General features: G+C 38.4%; 1 protein-coding gene across 2 annotated transcripts in view; it reads right to left on the bottom strand.

The window, feature by feature from the left end:
- Positions 1–1,292: 1,292 nt before the first annotated feature.
- The window catches only part of HEATR3 (HEAT repeat containing 3), a 24,027-nt gene continuing 988 nt past the window's right edge, over positions 1,293–24,331 (bottom strand). The window contains exons 1-14 of one of the 2 annotated variants that reach the window (XM_035893122.1): positions 22,112–22,196; positions 21,584–21,669; positions 21,052–21,164; positions 19,270–19,379; positions 18,361–18,501; positions 17,333–17,616; positions 16,571–16,661; positions 13,318–13,475; positions 12,201–12,283; positions 11,807–11,943; positions 9,329–9,417; positions 8,362–8,505; positions 8,081–8,257; positions 1,293–7,136 (exon numbers count right to left, since the gene is read on the bottom strand). In XM_035893122.1, the coding sequence (XP_035749015.1) occupies positions 7,017–7,136; positions 8,081–8,257; positions 8,362–8,505; positions 9,329–9,417; positions 11,807–11,943; positions 12,201–12,283; positions 13,318–13,475; positions 16,571–16,661; positions 17,333–17,616; positions 18,361–18,501; positions 19,270–19,379; positions 21,052–21,113 (1,596 nt within the window). In that variant the 5' untranslated portion in view covers positions 21,114–21,164; positions 21,584–21,669; positions 22,112–22,196 and the 3' untranslated portion in view covers positions 1,293–7,016. Of the gene's footprint in view, positions 7,137–8,080; positions 8,258–8,361; positions 8,506–9,328; positions 9,418–11,806; positions 11,944–12,200; positions 12,284–13,317; positions 13,476–16,570; positions 16,662–17,332; positions 17,617–18,360; positions 18,502–19,269; positions 19,380–21,051; positions 21,165–21,583; positions 21,670–22,111; positions 22,200–22,977; positions 23,151–24,331 lie in introns of those variants that run through there. The other variant, XM_009637600.2, reaches the window with a different exon arrangement.

Genomic DNA, 24,331 nt, shown 5'->3' with positions numbered 1-24,331 from the left:
CTAAAGGCGTTTTGGGGATGGTTACGGAGGCTTCTGGCTCTTCCTGCCTTTCATTCAGCTCCCAAGGAGAGGAAAAGCGAGCCTCAGAGCCATACTTGTGTAGCCAACGCTTCTGCAGATGGAAAGACACATTACACACGCTGCACAGCACACGGCAGCATTTAGTAGTACAAGTTCTGGTCAGGTTCAGTTTTATTTTCAGTGTTTTCATACTACAGCCTTAAAACATCTTTGATACAATATCAGCTACGAAGGTTCCAGCATACTGCATGGAGGGCCTGGTGCTTCCCATAGTTTCCAAACGGCACGGGAGAATATTTCTCTTTACGAAGATAATGGTAGAGGCTTTGGAATTAAAAAGCTGCATTTAAATTCCAAGTATTCCATGAGGTGGACAGTTCGCAGAGAAGTTTTAGCACCGCTTCCTGATGACAACCAAAGACTAAAGTTCTGGATTCTCGCCAGCATCCTGGAGCAGGGTATTTTGTCCTCAGCCCTCCTCTGCTCTCAGGTCACACGCAGGGTGTCTGACGTGCATTGTCCAAGAGAAACCCAACTACAGCAAGAAGCTGTAGGATGAAATTTGGGGGTTGAGCTGACAGACTCAGTTGCTTTGAGGATTAGGATCGGTACCTAAAACTACCATCAAAAGCCAAGTTGAAACTGGTGAGACTTAAGCGCAGCTTGGAATTGGAGAAAAACTGCCCTGACTAACCCTATTTTCCAAAACCCACATTCTTCAGTTATTCTGAGAATTATAAACATTACAGAAAGAGGTAACTAGAAAATGACTAGCCTGGTGTTCCTCTTATATCAAAGATGCAAATAAAAAGGTTTCAATTCATAAAACTTTTTTTTTTTTTTAAAAAACACAACACAAAAGTGAGCATGAGTGAATCTAATAAAGGATTTCATGTTATCCTTAAGGGGTTAATAGTAGCAGAAAAAAATAACCTGTTTTTTTTTTTTTAAAAAAAAGCTAATTCTGAAAAAAACTATGTTTTGTTCTACACTCATAGCACATAAACGTAAACAAATTTTGTTGTAGGACTGAGGTTTAGTATTTTACAGGATTCCTCAGTAGAACCCTAGTCCCAAAGCAAAGAAAGCCAGGACACAATATGGGCGGTGTGATACCACAAAGGCTTTAGACTAGGGAGCATACCTACGGGGTATTTTAAAAAAAAAAAAAAAAAAAAAAAAAAAAGCAACACCCCCCAACCAACAAAAAACCACCACTTGAATATGGCCAAAGTGATTTTTTTTAATCATGACTTTGAACTTTAACTCTTCTACTTACTAAAAAGAGAACTTCTCAGAAAAGGTTATTTAGAAACGTCATGCATTTTCTAGCTGAATCAGCCATTCTTCAGTTAAATTCTGGAAGTGCCTTTTACTCTCCATCAAGGGGCGGGGAGGAGGGAAGAGGCCAATGCAATTTTCCTTAAAAGTTCAAAAAAAAAAAATCACATCAGAGGAGAAAAGAAACCAAGAATCTTCACCAGGATTTTTGACAAAAAAGGAATACAAACCCAGGAGAAGGTACACCGAAATCCCGATGCATCTTTAAAAGTGGTATAGGTATTTACATGAGCGCCTCGCAACCCCAGGGCTGCATCGGGACCCTCCACTGTGCTGAGACCGCACAGCGGCCACAATTGTTCTAACAGCGTGCAGATTATTACAATGGTATCTTATTTCAGTTCACAAGCATTTTGATTTAAGCCCTTAATATAACAGTAATGCAAGGAGTCCCTGACACCCAGATTTGAAAGAAAAAAAAGCATCTTACCATATCCTTTGTGTGCAAGTCTCAACCTATGTTTTTATGTGGTCACTGAATTATGTCTGACAAAATGCCTCTCACAGAAAGAAGAAACTTATGAAAATAATGCAGAAACAAAATGAAATCAGAGTGAATTGATTTAAATGCATGCTGTTTTCCCCAGAAGGTACAAAAGTTTATGGTTTGAATTTATCTGGGAATTAGACAAAAAAACCCCAGCACTCGTAAACAGTAAAAGCATCTTCAAACAGAAAGGCTCACCATGTTTCAGCCTTGTGGACAAACTTAAGTTCCTTAATCTGCTGCAACTGTCAGAGTTGTCAGTTTTTGCCAATTATCTTAATGTTCTATATCTTAACAGTACGTCCAGCGCAAACTATATTCAGATTGTTTGCTCAACTCATCTGTGCCAGAAAGGAACAATTACATTATTTTCAATTACCACTACCATTGCCTGAATTTGAATTTGCAACAGTAAATGTAAGGCTAGATGGGAATGCTTTTACTGAAAACTACTAAGGAATCAGAACTTGAGTTTATGCGCATTTTTGATTGGTTGTTTTATGTTAATATTCCACAAGATACACATTTCATTTATAATACCTGAACTACAAATGGATTTTAAATTAATCTCTGACACAGTTCTCATTTTGTAATTCTACTGTGCTCTGATTTTATTTTTTTTTTTGTTTTCTCTCAAAATACAAATGTAAAACCAAGCCAAGTAGTACTGGTTAAAGTTATTCCTCTGAGATGACAATCTTTAAAAAATACAAACTGTACAAAAAAATACCTTCACCACAAACCCCAAATAGTTAAAACTATCAACTATAATGTGGTATACAGCCATCTTGTGAATGTCAAGGCATGACATATAAGAAAAACATCACAACAAACGCTCATTTAAATCTCGCCACTTGTTTCTTTTCACAGAGAGCAAAAATAAAATCACATGGCAATGATAACTCCTTATCTACACAGTCGGGGATTCAGTATTTTGCAGGCTGCAGAGAGGCCAAAGCAGCAGCAAATGCCACCAGTCCTCCTGTGTCTGAACAGGTTGGGGAGCACACAGCCCTTGTTACTCAATACCATAGACCGACTTAAATTCAGCATCTATTTTGGTATAAAATCTCAACCCAGAGCCAGATTCTGTTCTCCTAGGCGTCAGACAGACAAATAAAGCAGCAATCCATATTTTCAAAGGATTGCAGTTTTTTAATTGAAGCACAGAGAGACAGATGATGCCTTAAGGACCAGGATAAGCAAACAAATTCCGTTTCAGATACCTGTTTTGATATCAGTCTTATCTGTGTGATTACATGAACTGATGAAGATGACTTACATCTATTTACTTATGCTGCACACTGTCTAGATCAGTCCAATTTCTGACACCTTCAAGGTATCTTCAAGATCTGGCTTTGCCTTTGTAGGCTGTCAAGGATCTTGTCTTCAGCTTACCCGAAGCCTATTTAAATAAACCAGTGCCAAAAGAGCCCCCAGAACATTTAATTTGCACCACATCATCACTTCTGCTGCTGCCTTCATTTTCCTTAACTGTGTCAGAACAACTGTTACAGTCCCAATCGTACAGCTTAGCTCTTCTCTACTTATAAATTTCTTCTGGTTTTAGGCCTCAACCTGACACTTCTTTAAATCACTGATAATTTGCCTTGTCTTCCATAGACAAAAGTCTTCCATGCTTTTCCCATTAACTTCTATCTTGTCCCATACAAGCAGAACATGGTCTCTAAACTAACATACAAAATTATTCCTTCTCCCTCAGTCACAAGACACCAAGAGCACATTACACTAAACTGGTAGCTAGGCAGGTGCTAGAGTAAGACTTTCTCATTCAGAAAAATAAAAGTATGGCCACAAAATATGCAGTTGGCTAATTATTATTTGATAACTAGAATGTTACAGAAACCCCAAAGGAAGACGAGGGCTCCGTTTTGCTACGGGCCACTGGTAAGGGCAATAAACTTTGTCAAAGTTCTTACAACATGGGATGTTAGGAAACCACATCTAAAAAGCTTCATTAATATTAGCAATGAGGTTAATGAAACAGCAAAAACACCTCCCAAGAGCTACAGCTTACCCCTCTATCAACTCAAACGTATCTGTTGAGCTGGAGATAGAGCCACCAGCTTGTCAGTGTTTTCGTGCCCTCAGCCAAACAGGCCCACTAAAGTGCTCCAGCCTCCTCCCATGACATAAAGGTGAAGGGATTATTTTAGTTTTTGTATGTTATAGTACAAACTCACAAGAAACCAAAATGCCTTTGCATGTCCTTATTTCTCCTTCAGCTGTTAAGTAGAAATGGCATGCGTACCAGAAGATAGAAGCAAATATTTTAAGCACTAAAAATCATATACTTCCGCAAGTGATATGGTTCATGCTATGCACCTATCTTATTATGACACAAATGATTTTTTTAAATGATTCAACTGATTAGAGCATAGCAAAATAAAAAAAAAAAAAAAAAAATCCATGCATTCTGCTACAGGAATAGTTGAAGATTTAAATGACATTCTGCCTTTTCACTTGAAGGAATAAAACAGGGTCTGATAGACGATATTAAGAAAAAGAGGTTTCCTAGCAGATGCCCTATCTTCTATATATTTACCTACAACTTTCAGATTCATACTTGAAGATTAAATGTTCCTTCTCATTAGTAACCTAAAAAAAAAAAATTCCTAAGCAAAAATTAACGTACTTAATTGTTCTAACAGTCCCCAGGAAGCAGATTCTGACTGCTACACTTGATGTACAATGCAAAGTGCTACACTTGGGACAGAGTAATCCCATAAACCAGAGCAGGCTCTACACTGAATGACCAAAGAGCAGCTTTGTAGAGAAGGACCTAAGGGTCCTGGTGGACAATAAGTTGAAGAGAAGTCAGCAGTGCACCCTTGCAGTGATGAAGGCTAACAAATAATGGGTTGCATTAGCGGGAGCATGGCCAGCAGGTCAAGAAAACCAATTACTTCCCTCTATTCAGCACTCATGAGATCACGTCTGGAATACTGTGTCCAGTTTCAGGGCCCCCAGTATAAGACACAGTAGGGCAGGTCACACAGAAGGCCACCAAGATGGTTAGAGGGCTAAAGCACGCGATGTAAAAGGCTGGGCTGAGGGAGCTGGGTTTATTTGGCCTGGAGAAGTGGGGAATATAATTATGTTCAATGACCAAGTGGCAGTTGTAAGAGGAGATGGAGGCAGACTTTCCATGGTGGTGTGCAGTCAAAGGACATAGGGCACATTCTGCAGCAGGGGGAAGCCCTACTAGGTACAGGAGAACTTAGTGGGAGGGAGGGGAGGGCGGGGAGTGTTCACAGCAAGGGTAGTCAAGCACTGGAGAAGGCTGTCCAGAGCTGTGGGATTTCCATCCTTGGAGGTGCTCAGGGCTTAGGCACAACCTATCTGACTCCAGAGTGAGTCCTGATTTGAGCAGGGGACTGGACTAAGAGATCTCCAGAGATCCTTTCCAACCTAGATCATCCCGCAATTCAATGTAGCACCCAGGAAATAAGAGCAAAACTTTCTGTATGAAAGTCCTTTTAAGTGCTCCAAACAAATGCTAATACCTTTTAACAAGCTAATATTATACTATCCTCAGTGTACAGCAAATATAACTAACATTGGGATTAAAATCCATGCACTGTGCAGTCATATGCCATAATCCACCTAGCTACTCTTTCTTCAGCTGTTACACTCCAGCCCTCTTCACTGCCTGCCCCTGCCAAATCCCAGGATAACCTTTTAACCGCCCCGTGCTCCTCAGGACTTCACCTGGCCAATCTCAATGGCCCTTGAGCCTTCCTGATCCCACACCCTCACTCACGTATTTGATTAGCAGGCATAGCATCACATCACGCGTTTCATCCAACTCCCGTAAAGTAAGAGCAGTAACAGGACTTCCAGGCAGTACAGCTGCTTAAACTAATTTTTCACTTTGTCTTGCATTTGACAAAATACCATATGTCAGGATTTCATGAAGTCAGTCATTTGCAAGTTAACTGGTCAGTTCCTGAGCCTGCTTTCCAATCTAAGAGGCTGAAACCTAACTAACCAAGCAAATTTTGTCTTTGTAGTTCCATGCCTAATACCATGGGCAAAATTTTGCCAAAAACTATTTTGCCAAAAACTAGATGTCTGTGCCAAGGCAGCACGTTAAGATGAAAGGGGTGAACTCTCATTTCAAAAATCAGCATAACAAAATGCTTTTATGTTTGATTGTGGGTTTTTTCCTTAAAAAAATGTGTACAAGAGGATCTCATTCACAGAAACAAAACCAAAGCTCTTGATATATGGAAGTTGGCATACAATCTTCATGAATCAATGACATTTTTTGAAAATAGTTTCTGTATTTTACAGCTTAAAAATCTCTACCACAAATACTTGGAAAAGATATTTTAAGCAATTATAAAGTTACTTTAGATATTACCTCAGTATAAAAAAAATACTTTTTATTAGGTTTACTACTTCCCCAAATTCAAATTCATCCTGATGTAGAATTACAAGGAAGAAAAGTAAATCAGGAGACTTGATTGTCAGAAATACCAATCAAAATAAAAACAGGGAGCTGCGTATAAGCGTAGGATCCCCTTACACTGATTTCCACAGCAAAAAGCTATCATACTGAATTTATCATAAATGAATCTGAAACAGTTTTCTCTTCGATGAACCTCATGAAGTAACAGATCCAAGTGCTGACAGTAATCTACACACTTGTCACACGCTTCTCTTGGGAAGCTTGCCATAAGTGCCTGTGCAATTCTAGAAATAGGAAAGAGCAAATAGCAAATAGTAACATTCTGCCACTGTTTGATTCCCTGAAAAATATCTTCAGCTTTTAGAATTCTTTTCTTGATCTGGCACATAACCGAGAGTATTCTCTAAATTACTTTTTCATGCAATTATAGTTTGCCGCCAGGATACTGAGGATTTCTAAACAATGACGGTGCTATGTACAGACCTCAGGACTGCAAGAGCACATTCTTACCACGGCTAACTCCTAATCTCAAAGTATGCTATGTTTCTTTTATGCTGATGTGACTTTCATATTGCATCAACCCAGAAGTATAAAAATACTGAACATAAAAAAATGCAATATTAACATGAAAGCAAAACTGCTCTACTCAATAAATTTCAGAAGTTCAAAACAGTTATATTTTGGAAAACATTATTCAGTAAGGGAAACCTTAGTTTAAAGTTCCTCGATGTTTCAAGTTGGGGTTTTCCCTAGTGTCTCCTGATACGCAATGAATCTTCTCAAATTCATCTTCACGTTGTCAAGAACACACAGTTGATCTGTACTATACTGTCTTTTCCCTTCTTTTCGCATCTGTAAAAACAAAAAATACATACTTTACTAATTGACAAGTTTCTCCTATTAGATCACCTGAAGTTTACAGTAATTGTATTTAGGTCTTCTATCAAGAGGCATGCTACCCATGCCTTTTGAGAATTTCAACGTGTTCACATGTGCACATGCGTAGCTAGCAATTATTTCTGCAAGTCAATTTAATGAAATACCTCTCCGCCTAAAACTAGACTGCTACTGGCATGCTATTTCACTCTAAATCTAAAACATACACTTATTTTCTATAGCTTTTTATATGAAACACCTTGCACCTCTAACTAATCAAACAACTGTAATGCTATCAGGGTATGTATTTTGTGTGTATAGTGCTTAGCTTTAAGACTATGAAAGTCACTCCTCAGGCTTCATCTGGCTAAGGAAACAACATATTGAAGGCCGTTCTTTATTTAAGACAAGGATGTACTTAAAATTACAGTTTAGAATTTTGGGCTTGTGATCGTTGAAAATACAGAATACATGATGTATTTTAATTAATCAACAACAGACCAAAAATGTCCACCTGCAACTACAGCAAGTTAAAACCATGAGATGTCAATGTAACTTCAGAAGAGACTTCCCTCCCAACAATTTAGCTGTTCTCCTCCAGAGATATCTGCAGGATTTTTTTTTTTACAAGGGTTTCAGAACAATACAGTGATTTGGACATCAATAATGCTGATGGTGTGATGCAGATGTTGCAATGCAAATGCTGCACCGTTACCTTGACGGTTCCATGAACTGCAAGGTTAAGTGTATTTGCCTTCCTTCAAAGCAAAATATCAGAAATTCAATTATTTGTTTTCTTTTTTTGGTGATTTTATAAAGCCATACATTCCTACTTAATTCTCTTTTCTAGCAGCCCAAACCTCAAAGCTTTAACCCGCATGGTGTGTTGAGACCCTGAGCTGGCTGCATTTGATGCCTACCCTCATTTTGAACACTGGCTGGAATTCTTTCAGTGCTGGAAGCAACTTGATCTCTACTGCCGCCTTTTCTGCTTCTTTACCATCTGCAAATACATCAAAAAGTGCATCCAAGGCTTCCCCTGCTACCACAAGAGAAGATTCCTTCATAGCCACCTCAAGAAGAAATTTTCCAATCATCTGAAATGAGAGAAAAAATGATTTTTCCAGCAATGCTTAAGGAAATTGAAAGAAGTATCAAAACTGGTTTTTTTAGGCTTGTAATACAAAGTGTTCTTTTTCACCTTTAGTGTTTCAGCTGTATCTTGTCCTTTTGCTAGGACGCTGCCAGAAATTCCAAGGATGCTCACTACATTCACTCTAACACTGGCATTGGTGCTGTGAATACCAGCTTCACATAAAGCCAATAGCTGCTCAGGAGTCATACACTGCTTAGCACAAAGGGGGCGGGGAGAAAAAAAAGAAGGAAGACAAGACATATTGACATTTTAATGGAAATTCTCAACTGTGACATTTAGATCATTTGCTTTTACAGAACACAGGCAAATTTATAACAGAGAATCAGAGTCTCCTGTATTATGAAAACTACACGAATTCTAAAAATGTAATCAGCAAGAAAACAGTTAAACTCTCCCTTTCAACTTAAGGTGTTTCTTCCAGAACACAAGCAAGGCTGTCATGAAGCTGAAGGAAAAAGTTCTGAGCCCAAAGGGATTTTCACAAATTTACCTAGCTCGATAGCTGTTTCCAACCCATTACAACTTATAGAAGCTCATTTTTCAGTTTCAAGCCAGAAAGGACTAGCGGACCATCTACTATTACGTCTTGTATAACAAACTATTATGCTTCATTCCTATATTTGGCTCACTAATTCATGTCCAACCAAGATTCTACAACAACCACCAGCTTCAACTAGATGACATCAAGAAATAAAGAATCCACATTTCTAAGTGCTAATTTACTAAATGCTTGCCATTATATCCATCTCCTAAAGCTACTGCCTGTGGCCTATTGCTATTTTGGTTTTGAAACACCTTTCATCTGTTTACATGTTAAAGGAGGGGATATATGAAAAAGTATTCCTGTAAGGTTCTTGAAAAATACAGAGTGAATACTATTAAATCTGTTCTTTCTGTGTTCATAGTTGCTGAAATTTAGCACTTCATTTAAATGGTTCTGTTTCAAAAACTTTCCAGCACAATCTCACATGAATTTGAACCTACCAGAGCATTTGAGTTTGAAAGCTTTTACCTGGGAGATGTTCTTTGATGCCATTGTTTGTAGGAGAGCCCTCAAAGCGCTGGTTATGGCTTCCAAGAATTCTGTGTCTGTAGGGAGTTCTGTCAAAAAATTGAACCCAGAGCCAAAAGTTAAACAGGAAGATGAAGGATACGAGAAGCAAAACAAATACAAATTCCTTAATCCCTCAATTGTTCCTCCAGGTACTACCACAAACAGGAAGAGCTAGATTTTCAGAGACTGGTCTTTGTAGGTTGTAACCATAGTGATTTGTTTGAATTCAGTATGAATTGCATCTGGAGGTTAGACCACAGCTGGTCCTCATTTGCAGGCATATCACTGGTTAAGACACTTGTGTGACACCTAACATATGGTACAAACCACCGCCATCAGAACAGAAGCTTGAAAACTGGTACATGGAGGCCATGATACAGGAACTAAGAAAGCTACAGAAGCTGACTGCATACTTTAACTCCTTCCTTCTGTCTTGTAAGCAGGATTTTTAGACACCCAGAACACTGGACTCTTTCCAGTTCATGTAAAGAGCATGTTTTCTGGTGGTTTAATAACCTTTCAGAGACGTACGATTCAAACACTGCATTATTCTTGTTTAACTACAAATTCATCAATACCAGCCATCATCTTAAATACATGTTCTGTGTTTCTTGAAGCTTTTTTTTTTCCCTCTAACGTGTTCTTATTTTTTGGACTACTCCAAGTGCAGAAACTCTCTGTATCTCCTCCTTTCCCCTGTAAGCAACCAGATCTTTATGCCTCTTTTTTCACCCTGTAAACCACAGGATTCCTTCTAACCACATGTTGGTATGTTATCAACTCTGTCTGGCAGTTTCCATTACATAGCATTTAACTATTAAAAAAATAGCATGGGCCATTAAACTAATTTATTAGCACCCTCTGTCTTCAGCTTCATCTAAGAACCTTCTGACTATTACGAAGCATAACATGCAGACCCTGAAAACCTGCATGTACACCCTGAAGTCCGGCTCTTCAAGCATGAGACAAATATTTTATGTCAACTTCCTTGCATATGTCTTCATACTTATTTTAATTTCTTGCATTTTAGTTTTTCAAGCACTACAGTCTCAGCCATAATGTTCCCATAGACAGATCACGTGCTTTTAATGACACTGAGAAAAAAAAGCGTGTTTTGCAGGCAGATGCATTTTCAAGCATTAATGCTGTGTCATACTATACACTACAGTGAATAAGAACTACCTACGCCGCATTTGTGGCTGCAAATGAAGATGCTTGAAGGAGGGGAAGAAAACTGAGTTCTCAAGCTTCTAAGAGACAAGAAATGACAAAGCCATGCATATGCTAGACTTCAACAGATCTGTCTTAGGAAAAATGTTTTCTGACAATTTTGAGAATTGGCAAGCTTTTCCAGCCTCTAAGAACGTCTCTTATTTTCTGAAAAGCCATCATCACTGACCTTAAAATAAAAACAGATTATCAGGACAGTCCAAACATTTTTTATTTTTTTTTTAATCTCAGTTCAGCTTCTCTGGTGTCAGTAACAGAGAGATCATAGCGTAAATGGTCCAACAGTATTATTGGAATGATGCTGATTTGATGTGTAAGATTACAGGAGGTAGCTGGAAATGCTAACTGGTACATATCTTCACTAGACCATTCAATGATACTGATACTAGCAGATCTATGGGGAAACCAACACAGTATCTCTGTGAAATAATGTGCCTTGGAGGAACTACAGTGGATATGTTGTAGTGTTTACCAGGAAATAGCTGATATTCTAAAATACTACTTTTAGAAAATTAAAATTTATTGCCTTCTCCATTGAAATTGAACCACCACCATAACAGGAAGTTAAGCAGTTTTAATATTTAGTCATAAAAACTTTGCACATTTTCTTATTACATATGTATTTTCAATAAAGCTGTGCAATCATAGGCATAAAGCCATATCCTGGAGACAAGGCGGCTGCTATCTTTCCTACTGTAATAACCATGTACATTGTGGAGATTTTTGCAACAACCCCCTTTGCAATAATAAGGTTCCTAGAAAAAACGATGTGACAGACTGTGCTAGATAGCCTTTTGTTCACACATCTATTTAGGCTAGTTTGCACATTTAAAATGAAAACGTCCCATCTTCTTCATGGCTTGTCTGACTGATGAAAAACCGCTGTTAACACAAATGTGATCAAGCAAACAGTTCTGGTCTCACAATAAGGCAGGATTCATCCACTAACTTAGTGACTTTCTGCATGCACACACACAGACATAAAGCATATTCTTGCACTAGGACCATACTTGCTCAAGATGCAATTTGGATAAAGACATCTTATGAGGATACACTGTTCTATCAGTACATTTCCAACCCTCAGTATCCTTATTTTGAAAGACCAAAGAGATAAAATTAGTAACAAAATGGCATTAAAACTTAACAATTCACATGGCTACCTTATACCTATATGAAATAGGTCAGCAAGCTCCCTTTACATCTTACCCGTTTTAGAAAAAACTAGCTGCGAGAGATGCTGTGCAAGGGACTGAAGTGCTGCAGCTCCTCCAAGACAATCCACATCCGACACTAACAAAATGCTATGAAGACACGTTAAAGCTCTACACTGCACTGCATTCAGTCTGAAACAAACAAAAAATGCACTTAGCAGATCTCTTTGAAAACAGATGTCGAAATGCAAAGAAGGATCTTGAATTAAATAAGGCTGTGATCCAACGGGCAGTTTACACAAACATTTGTTTCTCTTTATTCAAAATCACGTATCAGATCTGCCATTGACCAGATCTTGAGAGCAACCCAAAGATGGACAATCCTTCTAAGAGTTCTAAAACAACTGAATATACATGAAATACAGTAAGAGAGACAATGAAATTCCTACTTTTTAATTAATGGTTTCCAAGACGGATTGTGCATACAGATGTCTAGAGCAACACTGTTCGGAAAAGCAGTTTTTTCAAGAATCTGGGGAGGGGAAAAAGAAAGGTTTAGCAATAAAGCTTGCTTTTTTTTTTTTTTTTACTTTTTTCTTTAGGTGTGTTTCAGGGGAAGACTGAAATTTTAGGTTAATGTCAAACAGATACATCAAACTACATGTTTCAAAGCTTTCCAGGTAGCAAATGTCTCACCTGCTAAAAATGCCAGAATCTTCCTCAGTCACTCAAATGTTGCAATTATACACTGGGTTTAGCATAGCATATTTTAAGTATCCAACTGTACTGAACAAAAGGTGATTTTCTAGGTCTCTGCTATTCTTTTTTATTTAGTTCTTTCTTCTTACAGATTGTGCTACAGAATTTTCAGATAGCTGTAAGCCTAAAAGACCTTGCCATGAAATTTAGACTGCTTGCTATTAAGTACAAAAAGCCTTGAATCATCTCACGCCTTGATGTCTGAGGTCAGAATTCTACCACACTGCCGAACTAGCATAATAAATGATGAACTTCATCTTTACAACCCCAAATAAGAACGACCAAAACTCTGAAAGGAGAACATCTGAATTCTTGTCAGTATCAAATATTGTACTTTGACACTATGTATAAAATAGGGGGAAAGAGGAAAGGAGGAAGTCACACTTTTTCAGTGCCGACTGTTGCCATTCACATAAGTTAGATCCACCTCACTTAGCTAATATGGAAATCTGGCAGTCATGCTTCTACTCAAAGTTTCCTTTCTTTTTGCAGGTAATCTTTTTCATGTCCAAGTCAAGGAATAACCTCTGTATTTTGGAAAAGCCAAACTGAAAAAAAAAAAAAAAGAAAGGCACCAGATTTCTGAAACACATGAACCTTCTATTCCCACTTACATGAAGAAATTATTTAGGTCAAGAAAGACAGCTTATGTGATGATGAGACCTCTAGACCAGTAAAAGTGAAGCTAAACTGACTTAAAAAAACATTCTTTTTCTGGATGGGGATAATTTGTTCACCTAACCTGGGGTACAAATCAGGCACGAGGAAAAGCGTACGATGTGTTGGAAATAAAATGAAAGACAATACCTTCTTTGGAATGAGGTTGTTCAGAAATGCTGAGTTAACCTCATCAGAGAGGCACAGAGGTGACATTAGCAGCCCACCCCCCTCATTGTATGAGTTTTCCATAAATAAGTCGCTTTCATCACTGCTGGAGAGTTCTTCCCATTCGTCATCAGAGGGATCTGAGAACAGAAGACAGACTTGTAAATGTAACATCACTCACACGATAGGTATCCTACTTCTCAATTAAACTTGGCTCCAGCTCTTGGTTTAGGAGCCTTTAAGCTCTTGGGCTCTAATGAAGTCCACACAAGCCACATGCCATTAAGCCACAGTTCTAAATATTGTACTACTTTTGTTTTAATTGTTTTATTTAAAAAAAAATTATTTTATATTCACTCAGGCAACAACTATTCTGATGAGAGAGGTTCTTCATACACGGGTACTTCATTCTCTCATTATGCTTCACTTAAAGATATCAAAAAATGTACAGAAGAAACATTTCATAAAGAATTTATTAGGATTTTAACTTGGATCGTACCATTTTACTTTCTGAGGTAGATTCAAGCATGCAAATACACCGGTTTAACTTAATGTGTTTACTAACTGCAACCAGTTTAAGGCAACTGTTTTCTCTAGCAATGCTGAAGCCACAGACAGATGTCCTCTGACCGGGCAGTAACAGGCTGGACGCAGGTGTTACTGTCTCCACAGCAAGGCCAGTCGAAAGGAAATGACAACAGCAAAACAAGACAAAGCAAGCCAGATCATCTCTGTTAGCCATTTCAGGCAACATATTTTAAGTAAATTAAACTAGGTTTATAGTTATGAACCTGAACTAGGTTTATACTTCCATGATTTTCTCCACTAGCAGATCTGTAAGGGCAGACATGGCGAGAGGGGTTCAGGCAGTGTTACCAACAGGCACAGCTACTGTAAAGTGAATAATCTGTTCGTGGCTTAAGGCAGACTTGGCCTGACATGCACAAGCTAAGTCCATCATTTATATTTAATCTGATATACCTACATCCACAGGGTTTACACTGATTTATTTAAACTTGTTTTAAACCTGGTTACATTTTAACTGGTGTAACACTGGTGTTTACGCAAGTCCTAAGTCTACAGGTTGGACTGATCCTCCTCACTGACAGGTGAAAGCTCTGCCTCTGTACATAGGTCAGGATATTTAACTACTGTGATGAAAAAATATCATATTCATCCTCAAGTCTGTGATGAAAAAATATCATATTCATCCTCAAGTAATTTTGTCTGACAACACAGATTCACGTGACATCCAAGTACTGTAGTAACTACAGTAACAGCCACGCACTTTTTCTGTGGCAAAAGGTAAATTCATTCACTTAAAATACAGCAAGAAAGGTCTAAATGAATGCATTTCACCTGCACTGTGCAGCAGCTTAAGAATTTATTTGAAGGTGATGACTACTATTGATCTGATGCAAAGTAACTGATCAGGCTGTGGCAACTTGAACACACAGGCATCTTCTTTTGCTTATAGTAATATCCAATTAATTCTACAGCCATAACATGCTAGTGTTAATAGCCTTTGCATGAGAAAACAGTTGTCTTCCATCCTTTACTAACCCACGGCAGCAACAAGCATGAAAACAGAGCTGACGTCCCTCTTTCAGTCAGTCTCTTGCCTCTTCTTAAAAAAATTCCATCTGCATCTTTACAAAGCAAAGCAAACAAAAATCTCCTTTGAAAATTAAGTAACGATATGAGCTGACCATGTAATTCAGCAACAACAAAGACAACAGTTGTCGTGTGTTCACAGTGAGCGACCAGGGCAGAGCAGGAACCGGACTCTGGAACATTAGCCCATAACTAAGATCAGGTCTCTCGTAACATTCTTGGAAATTCAGAAGCATTTCCAACAGCAATCCCATCTTAACTAGCACTGGTAACCTGCGACCTACAGACTGGACAGCAATGCTGGAGTCTCCTGGATTCCTTCCCGTGTCCTCGTTAAGGGGAGAGCGCCCTGCTTCTTCCAAATGCTGGCCAGCATTCAGTAAAACACGTCTCTTGCCAGCCTGGTTGTTTCCCTCAGTTCTGTAGCAAGCTGAATGTTTCTATGAACTCAGCATAATGGCTAAAGCTATTTTAGTCCTCAAATAACTCGAAAATTAAATGAACAGCTGCCTCTGGATTCCTCTTAATTTCTACAGACTATGTTTCTGTCTGCCCATGAATGGGTAAAGTACTGTAGTGAAACACAACACAATCAACCTTACATTACACTGAGTGAATGGCAGAATACGCAGCTTATCCACAAGAGATTTTCCAATTAAAGGGAAGAGCTTATGAATTACAGCTCATTAGATGAGAAATGCAGTTATGAAATGAGCTTCATATACTAGGTGCAGAATTTCCTTGCGATGCAAGAGAAAAAAAAAAAAAAAGTCACCGTTGGGAATATCTGGGTATTACTGTGGATTTTATTAGAACCTGAAAGATTTACTTAGAAAGTTATCTCCTACACGATTACTTTTGCATCAGGCTCAGGAACTGTACTAGCAATTACAATTTTCAGCTTTTGGAGGAGGTTTTTTTTTTTTTAGTTTTGGGGCATTTGTTTGTTTGTTTGTTTTAAACAGAATCTGAGAATAATTTATTTGTTTTGAGAAAAGCTACGAAAATCAAGTACCAGAGCTCATAGAAGATCCAGAATATCTATTTCCTGCTCCCCCCAGAGTAACAACCTTTCTTTCTGCTCCAAAAAAGCTCATAAAGTTGGAATTCTGAACAGCCTAAATCTGCATTGCTGCCAGATCTGCATGCAAAAGCTGTCTCTCCTGCTTCTTTTGGCACTTGTAGTATCAAAACTAAATCAAACCTAAAATATTTATCTGCTTTAAAAAAAATGATGTCCCAGCCCTGAAACAGGATTCACACCCATACTGTATCAGCTGGACACTCAGACCACACTCTAACTGAACACAGAATTTGCTGTAATACTTTTTAGAAAATATCTTTTTGGCAGAAGTGCTTTTCTGTTTGTTTTTAAATGTTGGCACATGTATTATCATGCAAAAAATATGTAAGCTATAGAAATTATTTAAATGATAAAAAACCCCACTCGAATTAGTAGTAGAAATTACAATCTAATCTACCCCCTAGATGAGGGTGTCAGGGACAAGTATATATGCACTCACCCTTAAAAGCTAAGAACACCAAACAGCAAACTAAACTTGACCTATTCCAGGAAAAAAAAAGTACCGCAACACTTGCAATGAAAGAGATTCCTACAAACCTTCACTGCAGCACATATTAACAATGATTTCCAGAGCAGTCTGCTGAGCCATCAGTAAAGCTGTCACTTCTTTCAGTTCCCACTTATCAGACTAAAAAAGAAAAATATGAACCAAATTTAATTTTGCAAAACATTTTGGCACAATTTAAAGTACCCAGGCTGTCAGTTAAAAATACAATCTAGGCATTTCCTCTTCTCATCCCACCCCACGAAAAAAAAAAAAAAAGGCAACAAAACCAACAGGCAAACAAACCCTTAATCTTTCTGCTGGATGCTTCAGAACAAATTTTACCTTGCCACCTGCACTACAGTTGTAACAGAAAAGATTACTTGATGTTAGCTAAAGCCCTAAGAAAAATTTATTTATTTCTGATATTTGTCTCATGTACACAATAGTGAATGCATTCGTTAACCTCTGTGTCATCTCCACTCACAACTGAATGGTTACAACCATTAAAAGTCTCACTCACCTTACACAGTAGCTACAGGGAACAGTGTCAGATAAGCCTATACCTTCCACTAGAGCAAAAAAATGGAAACGCGCTTTCCTGATGTGCCATGCAACTTGCTCACATTTGAACAAGTTGAGCTGAAATTCTCCATATTCTTCTTTGAAGTTTTAGGTAAAATAGTCATTTGGGAGTTAGGATTACTAACACCAGTAGGTAGCTACTCTGGCTAACGATCAGTCAAGACCAGTCAGATGCTCAGCCAAATGCACTAAGCTCTCCGAGAGCGAGCAAGCAGGCCAGGCACACTTACTGGAAGTAGGTCTGAAATGTCATTTTCTCTTCTCACTTTTCCTTTTGGTATTTCTTCCATGTCATCATCTTCAATCAAAACACAGTTGTCTATAACATCAGTTATGTTTTCCTCAGTTTCTGCCTCCGCAGCAAGTTTTAACCTTTTTTTTTCAGCTTCATTCATACAAATAATTGTTTCGCCAGCATCTATTGCTAATGATTCTGAAAAAATTTTCAGGATTGCATTAACCATGCTTCCCAGGCTGCCTGGTGGAATGGTATCCTTGATATTCCAGATAGTGCCTAAACATGAGATAGTTGAAATATAAAAATCTGTTAAAATACTCAATTCCCAGCTCTGTAATAGCCATATATTTTGTAAAGACACAAACTCCACTAGTTAAAATACTCAGTAATTATATTTCAGTATGAATGTTCTAGTCTTTTCTCTACAGACTTGTGTATTTTTTTCTGTTTAACATTTCATGTACTGATCTGTAACAAGTACGTTATGCCCTCATCTTAAGCTTAAGTAAATTTCAGCATGTAAGGATAAGCAGAATATTTATGCGACACAATCTTGGTGACACTTTTAACCTGTGATAACAAATCCACAAGAGAACCATTTTCTAAGGATTCTCAAAATTAAACTACTTTATTACAATCCAGTATCAAAAATCACCACGGTTGAGCATTTGAGGTGGAAAGAAGAATGCAAGGTAGAGAATCCAAGGTAAAAAACCTACACCTATTAAGGTCAAAACAATTCCCATACTACTTATTATTGACTCATTTCGCTGTTGAAAACCAAATGAACAGTTAGAATGGGTTTTCACACTGAGCAGATACTGAATCCACAATCAAGCATTTAAGACAGTTTTGAACACAATCCCAAGAGGCACAAATAACCTTGTGAACCATCTACCCAGGCTTTGAAGATCAGGTGTCCAGACTACAGCAGAAAAGACTAAGCCTTCTGTCCTTCCCACCTTCCTTTACCTTCCATGCTCTCCATCACAAACCAACGAACGCCCTCGAGCATCGTACCTGCTATCAGTGTTCTCAGAAGGATATGCTTCATTGTGCTCTCTGGACACAACATCACTGTTTCCAATGCTTGTTGGGCAGAAGCATTGAATGAAGAAAGAAGATCTGGATTATCTTCTGTCACTGCCTGCAAGCAGTTTGCTGCAGCAAACAACAACAACAACAAAAGATAATTAACAAACCCAAGAGTACCTTTCACTTTCCTAATGAGAAAGCATTATCTTCCTGAAAGCTGGAGTAATGAAAGAGACACGGGGAAAAAAACATTTCCTGCAGCATCATGTTGTAATGGTACGACACTGTCCTTCACAAATGGCGTTTTAGATTAAAAGACATTCTCTGGCAAACCTGTAGGTAAAACAGGTGAGGACAGTACCACATCAGACATGGGGATAGCCGTATTAATTTTACTACTCAAAATTCAATTTCTCCCTTGTATACTGACTATGGAAAACACCAAAAAATGGTGCAAGCACATACGCTTGTAAAGACCATTTTAAGACTATAATAACAATACTACTAATAAAAACACACTGAAAGTGATAGGAGTTGTTTGGGGTTTTTTTAGATGGACTATGTCCTTTGCTCTACTAATTAAACCCTTCATTACCGAAACCAGAAGACAAAATTAAAAACACAGCCTCCATCTAGAGCTTTCTTTTCCACAAAATTTTTCCTCCCATGTAACCACCGGTAAGTCATTCTCCTTTGGACCGAAAACAAGCACAATAAATGTCAACTTCTGAATGATGTGCTGTTCAGGAAGGAATTTAAAGTCTTACATTCAATGTAAAGTTTAAGTAATGCTAAGGCAGGTGCATTATGCAATGGATGTCACATCAGTGTTACATTCATACGACAAAGAAAAAAACCAAACCTTTAAATCCTTATCTTCTTTTTACCACTTACCTACTGAAATAGCCAGATCCACATTCGTGGAAAATTTCTTCATGTAATGTAACACAGCCTCCAGACATCCTTCTTTATTGAATATGGATACTGCAGTATTGTTGCATTCACTAATGCATAAAAAAAGATTAATAAAACACTTTTCCCTGGAAAAAAATACTGTGACAACATTTTAAGACAACATGTACTCACTACCACTCACATGTTAAAAACCTACTTAAGAATTACATGTTAGTCAAAGAGCTATCCTTTGTTATCAAAGTTATGATCAACTGTACATAAAATGGAGAAAGAGAAGCTGAAATACCCTGGACACCTTTGAGCAAAGCTGGCTTCTGCCAGCTGCTTCCTCACACACAGTATTTGGGAGCTTATTTTGGAGCCTACAGAGCCAGCCACAGCTTGAAAGGTAGCTTATAGCTGTGGGCTACAAGCCAGCCCAGGGCTTTCTGCAGCCATGGAAGACTTCATCCACAACCCACTGACACCAGAGTGGGCTGTTGCCTCTCACATCAATATTCGCTTACTCCAGAAAATGACTGCTCTTAACATTCAGAAATGCATGCTAAATCAATGCCAAATGTGACATTTACTTTAATTATCTAACAGGAGGATTTATGTTTCTTCAATTTTTCACAGGTATTCCCACTCTTAAACTAATATACTGATACAAGACAAATTCAAACTAAAAAAGCATGGGACCTAACTAGCTACAAGTGTCTTCAAAAATTTACTTTTGAAAATATTGTGTCTCAGCATCAATGGCAGCCCCAATTTTACCAGTACCAAACTTAGCAATGAATTCAGCAGTTCACGGTCCTTGCCAAAAAGTTCAAAATACAGAAGTGATTTATAGCACACTTAATGATAATAGTTCCTGTTCCAAAGCACTTATGTCTACAAAAGCAATCCAAAAAATGAACACAAAACATTGTTGAGTCAGAGTTACAAAGGGTCATGTATTCTGTGTAGGGTGCTGAGCAAGCAGTTTCTGTACAGTTCTAGATTGCAATCCCTAAAAAAAAAAAAAAAAAATTTTAAAAAAAAGGCCCAAAACCCCCCAGCCATACCATAGAGACACAGAGGCAGCTCCACTTCAATGTTTATAGCCATTTCTGGATTAAGTGTTACTACTTCTCTTCCTTCACCTGGTGTTTCCAATGAAAACTACTAACAATTCACATTCTTTCTCACATCATTAAGTAGATTTGTATCAGTGCCTCAAGTCACTAAGGGATAGTTTGTCCAAACATCTAACATTAACTTTTGGGATGATCTGCAGAGGGAGGAAGTAGTACAAAAACTCCTCATATTCCCACAGCAATGGGAGTCCTCTGATAATTTAATTTTCTCCATCTCTTGTATCATGATAGGGATCTACAGGAATTGCCTGCAAAACCCCACAACCCAAACTGTACTAGGAGACTATGACAGAACATGTTCAGAAAAAAATATCAGAACTTAAGATGAACAACCAATAGAAAAAAAAAAATAAGTCACTCTCCTAAAACTAATGACCAACTTTGTGCACTTCTAGAATCCTTCACTTACAAAAGTAATTTATGGTAGAAGATAAACTTGTGTTTCAGATCAGATGAGGGCTTTGCCATTTATTAAGCAAGGCACTCGTAGTAGCAACACAATCAGAAATCAGAATCAGCAACTGAATACATGTTCCCATGCAAGAACAATCATTTCTTTTCTGCCTCAATTACCATGCTCTTTTTCAGGAACAATTTAATTTAGCTCTTCTAAAAGGACCAGTGTTTACACAGCACTTACCATACATTCCACAGCAAATTAATAGCCTCATTGGCTATGTCTTCAATATAATTTTTGTTCATCTCTCTGCATTTCTTTGGAGAGAGCTGGTTAGCATCTAGTCCAGTGCTACACTACAACCAAACAAGAGAACCAGGGTTGGGAAACAAACAAGCCAAAAAGAAAAGCAAAAACTTAAAACATTAGCAGCAGAATGAATGGAGAGATCTCCCATGAAGTGTTTATTACCAAAAAACTTGACTAGTTTCCCATTCTCTATGAAAACTGGACTACAATGGAATTGAATCATTGATATTTTTTTTTCCTTTATAGCAAGACTCTTGCAGGACTTGCTTTGCAATAGTCTTCAGAAGCATTTTTTTAATAAAGAAATACTTCGCAATTTTAGAACCTGAAATGCTGTTTCTTGCTAACACAGTCTGTATGCAATTTTCAACAGTTCTTTCTAATCACAAAGATTAATTCAGCTAATATCTTGCTGTGCTTTACAATAATGCTATTACCCATATTTTAAAATGGGGAAGAAACATACAGAAAATGACGGTATTGCTCAAGGCTGCTCATACAAAGACAGCAGGTGACAGAATTCAATGCAATTTCCAAACTGCACTGCAACACCTGGACCAAACAAAGAACAGGTATTCAGTACAGATTATTCTACAACAGCAGTAACTACGCAACTGTAAGTCCAAGCTTTCATTTAGACAAAATTGTTTACCAAAAAAACCTCGTTAGAATAACATTGCAACATAAATGTTGGATCTGGATCTTGACTGACAGAATAGACTTGTCTTGACTGACATTCCAGACACAAAATCTCCAGACTGTTTATGCAAAAATCATCCCAGGCAGCAGACCTCACCACAGACCCAAGTTAGCAGGTCAGGAGGATGAAGCAAGTGGTTTGAAATCTCTGGAATAATTTCTGTACTATTAAGCCTACTGAAACATTCTTTCTAAAGATCTTTCAAATATCTTATCTTGATAAGTGACCTATTTTTGAAAATGGGATAATTCAATGGCTAGATCAGTTTTAAAATCAGAACAAAAATAAACACACCTCTTTCAGAAGCGCAACAAGGGGTGTCATGATGTCTTTTGTCACCATGTCATCACAGACTTCAAATCCTCCACAAGCACTCAGATTTCTGGGGAAAAAAAATGCTTTGGATCAGATATACTTTCCAGGAATGTTTAAAAAAACTCGTGCATTTGGTGTTCTTCTCTAAAGGTTATGGTACTTTTTGTTTTAAAATCAATCTGCTTCATCAGTAACTTCACTCTTCTACCTTCCTAACATAAAAGAATAACTTTGGTGTTAGGAAAAAAGAAAATTATTTTCACTTACTTGTCTATCGTAACTAGAAAGCTTATCGGTACTGAAACAAGACTTCTGTCAGGTGTTACTCAGTGTAAGAGACAACATGAACAAGTATTAGCATTACATTTTTGTACAAATAAAGCAACCTCTAGGTCTGACTGCAGAATACCAACTCAAAATGATGCTGTTCAATATTTAGAAGTTTCTGAAAAAGTCATCTACGTGCATTCTCTAGCTAAGCCACCACTCCTACAGTGTTATCAAGACACAAAATGTCATACCGACAGCAATCAAGTTCTCTGTATTTCTTCATCCTACTGTTGATTTTTTTCCTAACATAAGGATTGAAAGCAGCCCATTCCACTGGGAGTAGACAAAACAGTAGTAACTAACTTAAACCCTGCTCCTGACAATAAAGTTTCATGGCAGCCTACTGGAGCAAGAAAAGGCCCTCTCTCGGGGACTTCAACTGACATAGGCATAATTATTCAAAACGGTGTGGAAGCAAGAGAGGCTGGCATTGAAGTTCAGGGTTTTTAACAGCAAAACACTTCTTTACCACGCCAGGAGTACCTCATTCTAACTGCATATTAACAATTGCTTACCGGAGAGCACCTGCAGCTGTCTCGCGAACAGCTAAGCTGTGATCCATCAACAACGGTCCTAAGCACCGGACGACGTCTCTCTGCAGAAAGGCTGGGATTACATGCTTCTGCTGCAACAGCTTGGAAATACTGGCACAGGCATACTCTCTCACTTCAGCGCTTGGGTGCTGCAGCTGGGGAGGCACAAACAAAGCAGATTACGGACAAGGGAAAAGGTAGCTGGAAGTTTTTATGGAGTGAAAAGACTGATCTGCCTTTTGATTTGCAGGCCCAGCACCATAGCTTCTTCTGTTTTACTGCTCCTGAATGGAATCAAGAGCTTTTAACTTCCATGGAAGTTCATAAGTCTTTGCCTGGGTTATGTGTGTTAACTATACGACTAGATAAATACTATTTTGGATGTTTAACAAGAGAACCATAGTTCAGACACAGATTTGACACTAGCTGGCACTGGTGAGACCTCCTATCTACTTTCAATTACCACGTTTAAAAAAAAAAGAAATGGACAAAAGTGGGGGGAAAATACCATCAAGGAAGTATAACAGACAATGTGCCATCATAAAGAAAAGCTGAAGAACCAGAAAATACAAAAAAAACCATAACAGCTTTTAAACTAAAAACACCTGCTTAAAGACAAGGAGCAAGCGTGCTCTACATCCACGACACAGCACTGACTTGTGCTGTAACAGAGGTTTAGGTGAGATGTAAGAATTGCAAACCATAAAATAAAACAGCAGAAGTAGCTATCCTGGAAGGTCATGGAATTCGTTGAAAACCTAACAGAAAAGATAAACATCTGCTGAAGAGCGGAGTGGAAAAGGGGTGTACATCAGATCCTGCCTCACTGAAACTGGTAGAGGTCCCTCAGTTCATCATCACCTGTGCATTTATATATTCTTTTTGCCTTTTTTTTTTAAGGACTAAATAGGTTAGGCCAGAAGGAAAATCAAGCAGTGACTTGTTCAATGAGTTCAGATAAGCAAAGTGAACAAAAGGGATTTATTCACTTAAAGGAAAACAGATTTCTACTTCTGATTCTAAAGTCACATGCACAGGAGGAGGTTTAAACTAGTTTCCATCTGTGATACTTAAACCAAAACCAGGAGCGTGGCCAAGCCCCGTCTTTTTCAGCATTTTCTATCAGTTACTTTTCACGTGTGGATCTTGGACTCATCGCCCTGGCTACCTGCAGGAAAACTCTCCAGCCGCGTAGCCTGACCCCCAGCACGGCAAGAGCCGCTTCAAAGCGCCTCCTGGGACCGGGGACACGGAGCAGCCCCCCGCCCCGCCCCAGCTCCTCTGAGCCGCTCAGGAAGGAGAACGACGGCCCGGAGGCGGGGACCAGGCCCCTCGC

This window comes from Egretta garzetta, unplaced genomic scaffold, assembly GCF_000687185.1.
Source record: "Egretta garzetta isolate BGI_Z169 unplaced genomic scaffold, ASM68718v1 scaffold314, whole genome shotgun sequence".
NCBI classification, from domain to species: domain Eukaryota; kingdom Metazoa; phylum Chordata; class Aves; order Pelecaniformes; family Ardeidae; genus Egretta; species Egretta garzetta.
This window is presented reverse-complemented; position numbering and strand designations above follow the sequence as displayed.